This window comes from Rhincodon typus, chromosome 25, assembly GCF_021869965.1.
Source record: "Rhincodon typus isolate 14 chromosome 25, sRhiTyp1.1, whole genome shotgun sequence".
NCBI lineage: Eukaryota > Metazoa > Chordata > Chondrichthyes > Orectolobiformes > Rhincodontidae > Rhincodon > Rhincodon typus.
In genome coordinates, this window is record NC_063356.1 from 33,847,173 (window position 1) to 33,861,338 (window position 14,166).

The 14,166-nt window shown below is 39.9% G+C and overlaps 1 protein-coding gene across 1 annotated transcript in view; it reads left to right on the top strand.

The window, feature by feature from the left end:
- Window positions 1-14,166, top strand: part of kif21b (kinesin family member 21B) — a 162,561-nt gene that overhangs the window by 85,704 nt on the left and 62,691 nt on the right. The window contains exons 9-14 of the mRNA XM_048612221.1: window positions 702-891; window positions 3,446-3,509; window positions 5,640-5,858; window positions 7,097-7,172; window positions 8,699-8,807; window positions 12,004-12,192. Of these exons, the coding sequence (XP_048468178.1) occupies window positions 702-891; window positions 3,446-3,509; window positions 5,640-5,858; window positions 7,097-7,172; window positions 8,699-8,807; window positions 12,004-12,192 (847 nt within the window). The remainder of the gene's footprint in view (window positions 1-701; window positions 892-3,445; window positions 3,510-5,639; window positions 5,859-7,096; window positions 7,173-8,698; window positions 8,808-12,003; window positions 12,193-14,166) is intronic.

The following is a 14,166-nucleotide window of genomic DNA, read 5'->3' on the forward strand; positions in this document are numbered from 1 at the left end:
GTCAGCTTTCCTGCTCCTCTGATGCTGCTTGGCCTGCTGTGTTCATCCAGCTCTGCACCTTGTTATCTCAGATTCTCCAGCATCTGCAGTTCCTACTGTCTCTGAAACACGCCTGTCTTTCACTTGACAGAAGACCAAAAGAACTGTTGATGCTGGAAATCTGAAACAAAAAAAGAAATTGCTGGAAGCTGTCAGTGGGTCTGGCAGAATAAGTGACACTGGACCTGAAACATTAACTCTGATTTCTCTCCGTAGATGCTGCCAGATCTGTTGAGATTTTCCCAAAATTTCTGTTTTTGTTCCTGCCTCTCACTTACCTTAAACACTTACTTTCTCTCAATGGCTGTGAAAGTGGCTTGAGGACCTTTTTTAAATCCTGGAACGTAGTAAGAATTGTATGAAACAGAGGGTAGTTTCACTGCCAGTTCACTTTGCTGCTACTTGTGTAAGTTCCTGGCCTAGACTGACATGTTTGTGCTGAGGAGGCTTCTGGCCAAGAAGTTTGCACAGAGAATTCCTCAAAGGTTAAGAGTGTATTTCTTTTAATCTGATCAGGATCAAAATCGGATTTTCAATCCTGATGGGAAGATTTGGCCCGTATGTTGTTATAACGTCCAGCACTGAAATATTGTGGTTCTTTTCATGGCTTAAAGAGTTAATGAGAAAACTGACAGCGAAATCATTTCTGCTTGTCTTCTCAGGGGAAACGAGTCATCGGGGAAGATGGTTCAGAAGGTTACAACGACCTCTGCCAAGAAAATGCAATGCTACAGAAAGAAAATGACACACTGAGAATGAGAGTAAAAGCCATGAAAGAAACAATTGACGCACTAAATAACAGAGTGACGCAGCTCTTGAGTAATGAAGCCACTCAGATAATAGCCAGTGCAGGTAAAATTAACTCATTAAATTTCATACATGCTGTGAATTCTGTTGAGATATTTTTCATTTAATAGGCAATTCTCGTCACTGTCCAGTTGTGGTGGCAAATTCGATAAACATGCCACTTATTGACTTACTCAATTCCTGGTTTTAAAGTCCCTCTTAGCCATCTGTTTGTCAATTTCATGGCACTGGCATTGAAGGTGATGGCTTGTTTCATAATTAGAATCCTCATTTTTCAAAGCAGACTAGGTGAAGATTTCTAGGTTACAATCCTATCAGTTCTGAGTTTTCCTGATGTTATTTGCAGCATGATTCGGGAGCTAAAAGCTATTGACCGAGCAACATTTAGGTTTACAGGTCACCATAATTGCTACAAACTGAGATTGATAGCCATGATGGGATTTTTCTAATTTTGTTTAAACAAGTGCCTGTGAGTCATGGTCCATGAGAAAATCAGATCAAATGTTTTCAGTAAATGCATTTTATGACACTAATTTATTGTACAAATTGTACTGTAATTTCTGAAGGTTTAAGTAATAGGACAATTTATTTCAATCAAATCATGGTGTTTTATTATTTCCCACCTTTTGTTCCACCACTTTTATTTCATCTTTGAGTAGCTTTATGAAATGAAGCTCTTGCTCATGATGTGATTAACTTCACTTATACTGAATAGTGCAAATTACTGATGACTGGAGGAATTTGTTTGGTTACTGCTCAGCAGTCTTTCCTTAAGAAATAGAAGTTACTAGTTCAGTTTAGTTGCTTGTCCATAAAGCATACGAGCGTATTTGCATTATTACTTGAACTAGCATACCATGGGTAGTTTTTAAGGGATTGAAATTGCATTTCATGATAACTAGTTGCATTGAACCGGGAAAGAAAAACATTAAAATGTTTGATGGTGACAGACAGAGGCTAGTTAAAGAAATATACATAGATTTCAACAAATATACATTATTTTAAGGGACAAAACCCAAACAGGAAAATGTCATCTGTGGTTAACAACATAAGTTAAAGATTATGTTAATTTGGAGGAAGAATCAAATGAAGCCACCACAAAAGTATCAAACTTAAGGATTGGGAACACTTTAGAATTTGGCAAAGGAAGACTGATAATGCAAGGAGAAACAAGACATGAATGTAAGCTAGCAAAAAATTGAAAATATTTTGTAATAGTTGTATGCATAAAGGAACAGGCTAGTGTAGACAAATGTGAGTCTGATATGGGCAAAGACAGGAGAATTTTTAATGAGAAATGGGAAAATAGCAGAGAAGCAGAGGGGCTTTTAAGCAACTCTTGGATTGGCACATGGATGATAGTAAAACGTAGGGTATGCAGGGTAGATTGATCTTGGTAGGATAATAGGTCGGCGCAACATTGTGGGCCAAAGGGCCTGTACTGTTCTATGTTCTATGTTGTGTGTTCTAAGCTGAACAAATACTTTGTATCTGTCTTCATGGAGGAAAATACAAGAAATACAAGACATAATAGAGATTCAAGGAACTTGTGAAAATGAGGATCTGAATGAAATTTGTATCAGTAAAGAAGTAGTACTGGCCAATTTGAAGGTACTGACAAATCCCCGGGATATGATCTGCATAACAGAGTGTTGAAAGAGATGGCAGTACAGATGGTGGATGTATTGGTGACCATCTTTCAAAATTCTATAGATTCTGGAATGGTGTTCACAGATCAGAAGTTTGCAAATGTAACCCCACAACTTAAGAAAGGAGGGGGAGAGAAATTAGGGGAACTACAGGCCTGTTAGCTGGACCTTGTCACTTCAAGAAGTGACAACTGAATACTTAAAAAAAAACCTGCTTGGATTTATGGAAGGGAAATCATGTTTCACAAATCTGTTAGAGGATATTACTAGCTGAGTAGATAAGCAAGAACAGTTGTTGTGATACATTTGGATTTTCGGAAAACTTTTGGAAAGGAATAGGTGGTAATAGACTGACATAGATTGGGGATTGGTTAACGGAAATAAAATAGAGCAGGCATAAATCAGTTATAGTCAGCTTGGCAGGCTGTGAGGACAGTGTACTGCAAGGATCACTACTTAGAATCCAGATGTTCACAATCACAATCAAAGAATGGGATTTGGGGACCAAATATAATATTTCTAAGAATGCAGATGACACAAAACTAGGTAGAAATGTGAATTGTGAGGAGGATGCAAAGGGACTTCAAGGAAAATTGGGCAACAACATATAGGATGGAATATAATCTGGATAAGTGTGAGGCAGTCCAAATTGGTAGGAGGAATGAAGGTGTAACAGTTCAGTGATTCTGAATATGGGAATAGCATGGAAAAATAGCATTGAGGTACATGATCAGCCATGATCTAGAATGGCAGAGCAAGCTCGAGGGGCTGCATGGCCTACTCCTGTTTCTGTGTTTGTAACTGCACCATCGGAGGTAATCCTGTAGCACAGGTGGTCTGCCCATTCAGCTACACTTAAAAAGAATGTACGTGGATCTTCATCAAAGCAATGTTTCCACTTTGATTCTTTTTTTGCATGTCCAATGGTTCACGGTTTTATTTTTCTGCAGGAGACAACAATGAGGAAATAGGAGCATTAATTCAAAACTATATTCGAGAAATACAGGATCTCAGGTTAGTCCATGAATTTGTATGGTCCATGTTGGTTGGTGTTGATAGCTCCTTCCAACAGAAGAAGCTTTCCAATAGAAGAGTATCCTTTAGATACACTGCCACTCAAATTTCATCCCTTCACTGCTTGGCATCCAGTAAAAATATGATTGGATCTGATATGACTTGTCTTTTAAGGACTTCTCAAAAATCAAAATATGGCTCATGAAACTGTGTCAGAATTCTATCTTTTCAGCTCTGGCACCTCTGTTAAAATCATCCTCAAAATTGTTAAAATGAAAGTCTCTTCATTTATTGAGATGCCAATGTGAACTTATGATTGAAGCCATTTTAAATGTTTTCTTCATGATGCTTGCCCACATTAAAAAAAATACTAGTGCTTCATTAGCAACTGGATAACTGGGGAGGCAATGGCCTCGTGGTATTATCAGTAGTCTGTTAATCCAAAGACCCAGGTAATGTTCTGGGAACCTGGGTTTGAATCCTGCTATGGCAGATAGTGATATTTGAATTCAATAAATATCTGGAATTAAGAGTCTAATGATGACCATGAATCCATTGTCAACTGTCAGGAAAAACACATCTGGTTCACTAATATCCTTTGGAGAAGGAAACTGCCATCCTTACCTGATCTGGCCTACATGTGACTCCAGACCCACAGCAATGTGGTTGACTCGTAACTGGTCTCAAGGCAATTAAGGGATGGGTAATAAATGCCAGCCAGTGACACCCTTACCTGTGAATGAATTTTAAAAAATCGCTCTAACTCATTTTAACAAAACTATTGTTAATCTTTCAGATTCTATATTTGGAAAATAAAAGGTTCTTGCCTGATTTGAAATGTTTGTTGTAATAATGCTGAATGGGACACTGTCATTTTTCACATTTTCTCATTATCAGAAGTGCACTTTGTAGTGTACAATATTGCACCAAGTAAGACAAACACATGGCCAACTGTTGGCAACAATTGTTGAACCAGCTTTATTTACGCCTCCCTGCAGAGAAGGCAGTTACCCACCTAATGGAATAAACCTTTGCAAAGAATTTCTGGAGAGACAGGAAATGGTGTTTATTGCAGTTCATTCTGAGCAGCTCTGTGATCTAGGGCTCTGTGCTACAGGCTACTACCAGACATATCCACCAGGATAAATATCAACTGTGGCTGGAGGGCTAGCAAATCAATGACTAACACTGGGTCACAGGTCCCGAAATGTTAATTCTGTTTTCTGTTCACAGATGGTGCCAGACCTGCTAAGTTTTTCCAGTTTTCATAGAATCCCTACAATTGGGAAGCAGGCCATTCGGCCCATCGAGTCTACAGTGACACCTCCGAAGAGTATCTCAGCCGGACCCACTACCTACCCTATCCCTGTAACCCTGCATTTCCTGTGGCTAATCCACCTAGCCTGCACATCCCTGGACACTATGGACAATTTGGCATGGCCAAACCACTTAACCTGCACATTTTTGAACTGTGGGAGGAAACCAGAGCACCGAGAGGAAACCTACACAGACACAGGGAGAATGTGCAAACTCCACACGGATAGTCGCCCAAGGCTGGAACCGAACCTGGGCTCCTGGTGCAGTGAGCCAGCAGTGCTAACCACTGAGCCACCATGCTGCCCCATATATGCCAATGAATAACACTGTTTGGTCTGCCTGAAATGTGCTGGTCTTCCAATGCAAAGAGTTGTCCTCAACTGCCTGTTGCATACAAGCACATTCCAAGGTCCAGGACTATGTGTTAACTGATGCAGTAAAATTTGGGGCATCTGCCATAGAAGCACAGTGGGGAAATGTTGCTGCCTAGAGTCTTCCAGCCATAGCATATGCTGGGACTGGAAATTCTAAAATCTCTTTAGCTGCATGCTTGACAAGAATTTAATTCACGAACATTAAGAGTATTGAAAAAGCACTGGGACATCTGAGTGGAAAATAGTATATGGAAAAAAGTTTATTGCTAATCCATTTCCTATTACTTTCAATTTGACATGTTTTGCCCTTGGGACGTATGGTTTGGAACGTAAATTGTAATTGTTAAGAGTATTACAACTGTATTGTTGTTTTCTATGTGAAACATGCTCTCAAAGCTCTCTGATTTCTCAGAAAAAAATAAAGGCTATTTTGTTCCAGGACCAAACTACTGGAGAGTGAAGCAATGAATGAGTCCCTCCGACACAATGTATCTCGATTGACGTCCAGGTCCTCATATTCAGCGGGACTGTCTCCCATGCCTTGCTCAATGTCCAGTCTCGTTGGTTCCCTGGAATCCGATACTTCTGAAATTGTTGAAATGGCAAAAAAAGACTTAGAACTGCTCAAGAAAAGGGAAAGAATACGAAAAAGAAATAGGTAATTTTGTGCATAAATTCTTCGAGATAATGCACACATTTAATAAAGTAGCAAATTCCACAGCAATTTGGGCCTAAAGGTTGTACAGTGGTGACAAAGTTTCCACTCTGGGGCTCCTGGAAACTAGTAACTTGTAGGCAAAACCTTTGGAAATAGAAACCATCAGATTTCAGACCGGCATGCATCACTTTTTAGTCTGTGAAACTTGATTCCACGCTGTCCAGTTTTATTTTTTGCTGGCCTCTGTCCTTAAAATGGCATTCAGTATATAGGAGCATGTAGTTCTGATACTAAACACGTGCCAGCCACTACTTTAGGAGTGCAGACGTGGCCTGTTGGCATGGGCAGATTCAATGACGGTCAATGTGAAACATTCTCTCCTGTCAAACTCCCCCAAAGCCACCAATGCAATATTAGAAAATCTTGGCCATGATCAGCCATTATTTGGTGACCCCATCGCAAAATCATTTTTTAGAAAGTCTTTCAGTGCCCACTTTAGCCATTAAAAACTGTAAACTGGCTTTAGTTATGCAGACTAGCCTTTCCCCCCCCATACTGGCCTGTCATAATTTTAACCACTCATTATTGCATTTAGTATTAGTTGCATGCACTAATAATCATTTAATTTTACGGCAACTCAAATGTGTACTGGGTAAACCTGTATTGCTATTTTCATACCTGTTGCATATAGGTTACTTCCATTTTTGTCCCTCTGATCTATTGACTAGATGAGTTGGCCTTGGTGGACTCAGAATGTTGTAGGTTCAAGCTGCACTGCAGAGACTTGACACAATGTAGTTAGACACTTCAGTGAAGTTGTGAGGGAGTGCTGCACTGTCAGTGGTACAACTGTCAGGTGACCATTATATCAAGGTCACATTTTGCTTCTCCAGTAGATGTTAAATTTGTGCAACACTATTCTGGCTAGTGTTTATTTCTGTTAAATATATAAGTAATTTTATTCTTATCAGCATCGTAATTTCCATTTCTAAATCTTCTAACAGAAATGATGTTGAAGACTAATTCTGCCCATTTGCCTAATTCCTGTTTGCTAACATGGTAACAACAGGTTTTAAAAATGCTGTAATAATGGCATGATAGAGAAAAGTCAACATCACATTCACAAACAGAAAATCACTTGACTGAAGAAAATGCAAAGCTGAAATTGGGTCAGCTACATATTTAATTCAGTCATAATTAATTTCCTGCTATGTATTCTCATTTTTTTCTTTTTAAAGCCCAGTGAAAGAGAAAAGAAGAGGAAATTTACAGCAAGAGAATTGGGAAGAGACGGATGACAATGAAGTGGAAGGGGTAAGGAAAGACTTAAATATTTACTTTAAAAACCGAGGTTTCTGAATGCTAATATTCAGTTTTTTATGTACCTTTGTCAATAATTATTCTGATATTTTTGTTTTCTACATCCTTATGCATTCTTGGTGGCACAAGTTCAATAGCAATCTTCTTTTTGATAATTTTGAAGACGAATAATTGGGCCAACAATGAAATGGCAGATGGATCAGGTTGTACTGGAGACCCTTGCACTCTATACCTGAACTACAGGTATAGACGCACATGTCTTACTTTTACAGGGCATGATTACATTTGGAGACTTCTTTTATAAAACTAAACTGTGTTAACAGATTAGTTGGCGTAAATATTAATCGAATACCTGAATAACTTTACTGCTTCCTCAAAAGCAAATTAATCACAGTTAGCTTTAATGGGATTAGAGTGGAAGAGTGGGAAGTTTTGCTACAATTACACATGCAGTTAGCCAGGTCATGTCAGGAGTAGTGTGTGCAGTTTTGTTCTTCTTACCTAAGGAAGAACATACTTGTTTGAGAGGAATTGCAGCAAAGGTTTACTACATTGGAATGAGGGGATTATACATGTGGAGGGATATGCTAATAGTCCTTAGTGTTTAATATTATATATTATATTTTTAATATTTTCAGGGTGATCTAAATGAAACATATAAAATATGTTTTATATGTTGATGGAGTAGACGCTGAGAAAGTTTGTCCTATTGCTGGAGAATTGAGAACATGGATTACAGTTTCAGAATAAAGATACTTAGGCCTGAGATCAAAGGTGTTTATTTTTCACATCCCAGAGGGCTGTGTATACTCACTTCCTAAATGTATTCAGACGGGGAGCAAAACATTTTTATATAACAATGGATAAGGAGTTGGGAAGGTCGAATTGAAGTAGAAGATCAGCTTTAATCTCGTTAACTGGCTCCAGTCTATGAACCTGCAATTATGAGCAAACTCAAGTTCCTGTGCTTCTGAAACTCTGTTACACATACACTATCTCTGTATAATTAAGGATGTATTCTTCTCTGCATTGACCAAGATTAGTAGTCAAATAGTAAACCTCAGAAAGACCCAGTTGATAAAGTCTGTCATTTCTGTCCTTGATGAACTAGCCACAGTTCAAGCATGTTTTATTATCTTGAAGCTGATATTGTTCTCCTACAAGGCACCAATCTGTCTGTGAGCATCACTTGTTACTTGTCCTCTGCCCTGAAGCTAAATGGAACAGGAGGGCATTGAAAAAATATGCTTAGAACACAGCCTAGTAGAAAATCAAATTCCAAGTTAAGTTTAGACAATGTTTTAAAATCTAAATTAAGTGGGCACTAACTTAATATTTATGTTGACAGCACCAACTCCTCCCATTCTCCTCATGTTTGATAGTAATTTTATCTGTTTTTTCTACATCATACAGAGTCCTCCAGTATCTTCCTGTACATCTGTCATGCTACATAAATTTAAGTAACCGCAAAACTAATTTACCTGTTCTGCTAGCTCCATTGTGTTTTTGTATAATTTCAGGAGGAGGAGCATGAAGAAAGTTGCTGTGAAGATGAGGAAGGTGGAGATGATGAAGAATTTGACAGTGATGGCAGCATGGATGAAACCGATACAGAATCAGAAGAAAAGGGTAATAATCACAACCCATAGTGGAATTTTCTGAGTTTATTAGAATTAGTTTAAGTAGGATTGAGAACAGAATCATTGCTGAATGAGGCCATTCAGCCCATGGAGTCTGCACTAACTTTCCAAAGAGCATCCCACCCAGACCCACCACGCATTAACCTGCATATCTTTGGATTATGAGAGAAAACCGGAACACCAGGCGAAAACCATGCAGATATAGGGAGAATGTACAAACTCCACACAGACAGTTACCTGAGGTTGGGACTGCTTTCTACACTGGGTGTACACGTACCATTATTGGCTAACCCTATTGATTTTAACAACAAAACAAGGCTGGAATTGAACCCAGGTCACTGGGGCTGTGAGGTAGCAGTGCTAACCATTGTGCACCGTGCTGCCCAGGAGGGCATTTAGAACATTAACAACATTAAAACAATACGGATTAAGCTTCAGATTAGAGTTGACCCATTGTAGTTAATAGCAGAAAATATAGTCTTCTGTTGCAACAAGAAAGCATTTTGAGATGTCCTGTTATTGTAAAAAACCTTCTATAAACGTAAGTTCTTTTAACAACAAAAGAATTAAAATATAACAAAATCCATCGACAGCAGGTGAACATTTGAGACTAATGTACAAGACAAGGAGAATTAGTTTTCAATATATAAAGAGTCAGAACATAAAGATAATAAGAAATTAATTGCGCTTAATGTAAATTTCTTCTTGTGAAGAGTGTAGTGAAAACAGGCAGATTTATTAATGTGGCAGGAGAGATCAAAAGTTTTAATGTAAATGAGAAAGTGTCAAGTGTCATCATTTGACCATTAGAAATACAGTTCATAATTATTATAAGGCTATCTTTATAAAACTCTAAAATATCTTTGTCGGGAAAATGGGCACTAGGTTCAGTATGTTCCATGGTGCACATATGCTCACTCTACACTGGGTGTACACATACCATTATTTGTTAACTGTATAGGTTTTAAAACAATCAACAATGGTTTCAAAATCATCATTAGACTTTTAACTTCAGACTTTTCTATGTGTTTGCCATCATCTGCCATGATGGGATTTAAACCCAAGTCCCCAGAGCATTATCTGGATCTTTGGATTACTACTCCAGCAACAAGACCATGACACCAGCAACATGTTGGTTGAATCTGTTCAGTGACATTGTTGCACACCCCTGAAGCAGGTGGAAGTTGAACCTTGGTTCCTTGCTCAGAGGTTCGGACACTCGCTGCATCACAAGAACTCTGCGTGTTGATTAACTGTATTTCTAACCATTCAGAGCACCTGCTCGCAAGTGGTATTAAACTCATCATCTGTGAAAATGGAGGCCACTTTGCTTTAATAAGGAGCCAGGAAGAGAAGAAATGCACTTCATACCGTCTGTACTAGAACTGCAGAATGCTGTAGTTACAATTTTCCACCATCCCCCACAAACTTATTTGCTGCTGTTGGATGAAATCCTGATTGATTGCTGTTTCTGGTGGCGATTGACAAGCTACTCTGGGGTCATAATTGAGACCCACTGCTCATCACCACAGTATTAGAGACGACAATGGCCTATTTTCCCATTGTCTGGCCAGTAGCTTCTTTGGGCAGGTGTAATGCGCGTTGTACCTGGATCGTGCCCTAAGTCGGGAAACTTCCAATTTCTAGGCTCTTTGTGAGGATTGTATTAGAAAACAATTCCTAAAATATTCTGGCCCTCAAAATTCAGTGCAGGTTGAAAAAAATTCAGAAGAGGGAGATCTAAATCTTTAAAATATTCTTAAAATCTACAGATAATTTGGATGCAAGATAGAAAGAAGACATCATTATAATGTTGACAAGTCCTCAAGCAAGGCAAGCTTAAAGTTAATAAAGTTCACTTGGCATGAACTCTTATTAAAGCTGATTCACGTCTGCAAAAAAGAGATTTAATGAATAGCTGATTTTGAATGAGTTTCTGTGATTCTGGATAAGCATGGGTTCAGATGATTTAGGACAATTTTAATTGGTTCATAGGATTATCATCATTTACCAGCATTGAAATAAACCTGTGTTGATATCAATGGGGTTTCAGTGATGGTTCTTTCTGGCTCAACGAGACATTCAGATTTCCTTTCTTGGGCGTGTATCTTGCAGTGAACTAAGGTTCACCAAGTGGTCTGTGTTAGATTTGGTCCTGAGCTGAGCATAATGTTGTAACCTTCTTCCTGTCAGTTTCTTCAGACTGTACTTTGTCTGTTGAACATAGTACTCAATAGTATTGCAAATTCTGCATTACAGACTTAGGTGAGTTAACTTCCTGAGAGATACTGGGTGGAATCATGTTGAGCAGTTGGGATGTGGAGGATGGGAGACTTCATCTGTTGACTGGAGAGCTGGCAAGTGAGTTCCTGTTCTCTTTCATGAAGACCCATTGAACCACAACAACATCAGGCAGCGGCAAGACTAGCCCACCCTTGCAATCAAGACTTTGGGGACAGAAGACCTTCCTATCGAGAGCTGCCAACCAGAGGCCAGCAGCTCTTTTGTTCAACAGCACCACTGGGGAGACTGTGCCTGCTGCCAGAATGACATTTAACAGAGTCCCAATGATGGCCCAGGCTGGCAGTAAGCAATACGATTGGGCAGGGTGGTGTTTCACTTGGAGGCGACACGTTGGCCATGCTGTTCAGCTACTGTGCATGCTGCTTGGTGACAGGCCTGCCTGAGGCTAAGTTAAGACTGGTGACGGTTGAATGAGGTCTTTAGCTGCTCTTATTTTCTAGCGGAGGCGTAAAACGGTGGAATTCAAGTATGTCACTGTGCTGCCTATTTAATACCTTTCCTGCCTCGAAGTTCACCACCAAGTGGAGCAGAAGATTCTTCCCATCATTGTCCAAATCTTTTCCATTACCATTTTGTTCTGCATGTTAAACACTGACTGAATGTAACCAAGTTACAGAGGTGACTGAAATGTCTGCGATGTGTGATTTTCAATACATTTAGTCCAGTTTCCACCTGTTGATTATGCAGACGGATCCCCTAAACTCAATCTGAGCTGTCTCCTGTGGTTTTTGTTTGGTGGTGAGCTGTCTACATTTTGTTGGTTTAAGTGCTTTAGAATAATATAATAGTTACATAATATATAATGCAATGTGAAAATTTGAGTTGTTGATTCCTCAATTGTGTTAATGGTTTAATGGATTGTTTCTTTGCTTAATTCTCAGTTAATTATCAGGCTGACCTTGCTGACATAACTTGTGAGATTGAAATCAAGCAGAAACTCATTGATGAACTTGAGAATAGCCAGCGGCGATTGCAGATATTGAAACAGCAGTATGAGGAAAAACTGATCCTGCTACAGAATAAGATCCGGGACACACAGCTAGAGCGAGACCGTGTTCTCCAGAACCTTGGTATGGGTTATGGTCTCTTTTATGTGTAAGGATGTGCAATTTTTCACAGCTGGAAGAGCATTCCCAGCCCTTGTGTCATTTTTGTCTTTAAATTTCCAAAGTGCTGTTGTCTTTAGTGTGCACTATATATGTACTTTATCACTTCTAATATTACCACATACATGTACAATTCCACATACAGTTGACAGACTAATCCAGTAAGTAGGAGGTGAAAAAACAATCCTGGTACATGCCATCATCCCCTCTACCCACGCCAAACAAAAAAAACCAACTGGTTGGTCTTGCAATTATTTTTGGCGGGAGAGTTGGAGTATGTAGGAGCAAATTATTGCAGATACTGGAATCTGTACTGAAAACAACAAATGCTGGAGATCACAGCGGGTCAGGCAGCATCCATAGAGAGAGATCAAGCCAGTGCTTTGAGTCTTAGATGACTCTTCTTCAGAGCTGAAGTGAAGTGTGAAGGAGGCAGTGTTGGGGAGGGTTGGGGGTAGTGGGTGGAGGGTGCAAGAGAGGACATGAAAAGAAAGGGAAGAAATGGTTCACAATTTGAAGGTGTTGAACTCAATATTAAGTCCAGAAGGTTGTAAAGTGTCTAGGCTGAAGATGAGCTGTTGTTCTTCCAGTTTGCGCTGTGATTCACTGGAACAATGCAGCATGCTGAGAACAGGCATATGGGCATGTGAGCAGGACACCGTGTTAAAATCACTGGCTGTGGGAAGTTCAGGGTCATGCTTACGCACAGACCAGTGGTCCTCCGCAAAGCGGTCACCCAGTCTGTGTTTGGTTTCTCCAACGTAGAGTAGACCACATTGGGTGTAGTGAATATAATACACAAGATTGGAGGAGTTTCAGGAAAAATGCTACTTAATCTGGAAAGAGTGTTTAGGCCCTTGGATGGTGAGCAGGGAGGAGATGAAGAGGCAGGTGTTACACCTTCTGAGATTATATGGGACGTTGCCGTGGAGAGGCGGGTTGATGTTAGTGGTTGTGGAATGGGCTAGGATGTCCTGGAGGGAATCATCCCTGCAAAATGCAGACAGGGGCTGTGAGGGGAGATGTGTTTGTTGGTGGTGTTTGCTGGAATTGTCTGAACTGGTGGGGAATGATCCTTTGAAAGCAGAGGCTGGTGGGATGAAAAGTGAGGACAAGGGGAACGCGATCCCACTGTTGTGAGTGATGGGAAGGGGCAAGGGCGGAAGCACGGGTGATAGGTCAGACGCAGTTGAGGGCCCTGTCAACCACAGTGGGTGGGAAACCATGGTCATGGAAGAAGCAAGCTATGTCAGCAGCACTGTTTTGGATGGTGGCATCATCCAAACTGATGTGATGTAGGCAAAAGAACTGGGAGAATGGGATGCAGTCCTTGCAGGTATGATGAGCTGTAGTGAAGGTAGCTATGAGAGTCAGTGGCTTTATAGTGGATGGGAGTGGACAGTTTATTCCACAAAATAGACACAGAGAGGTCAAGGAAAGGAAGTGCCAGAAATGGACGATGTGAAAGTTACAGAGGTGTAGAAATTGGAGGCAAAATGAACAAAGTTTTCAAGGTCCTGGCAGGAGCGTGAAGAGGCACCAAAGCAGTCTTTGAGAAAAGAGTTGTGGTAGGAGGGCCAGAGTAAGACTATATGTTCTTACTTGCCTTTATTGACGTTTAAGTTTGGGTGTCTTTATGCTTTAAATAATAATGTGACTAGCAAATAGAAAGGAAGAAGTGATCCATAATTAATTGCAACCCAAGTTCAGATGCATTTGAAATCTAATGTCGACATAATATTCCTTTTTAGAGGTAGATTTATTTAGATTGCTGCTGCACCATTCCCTTACTGTATGAATGAATTAGTTAGGTATGAGGTTTTGTGTTAGGCTACATTTCTCTCGTTTATTAACCTTCTCTCACTTACATTCGGGAAGACTTTGGGGAAGAGGAGTTAGGGACGGCTTGTGATGAGCATTGTGTGGGGAATTTGAGAA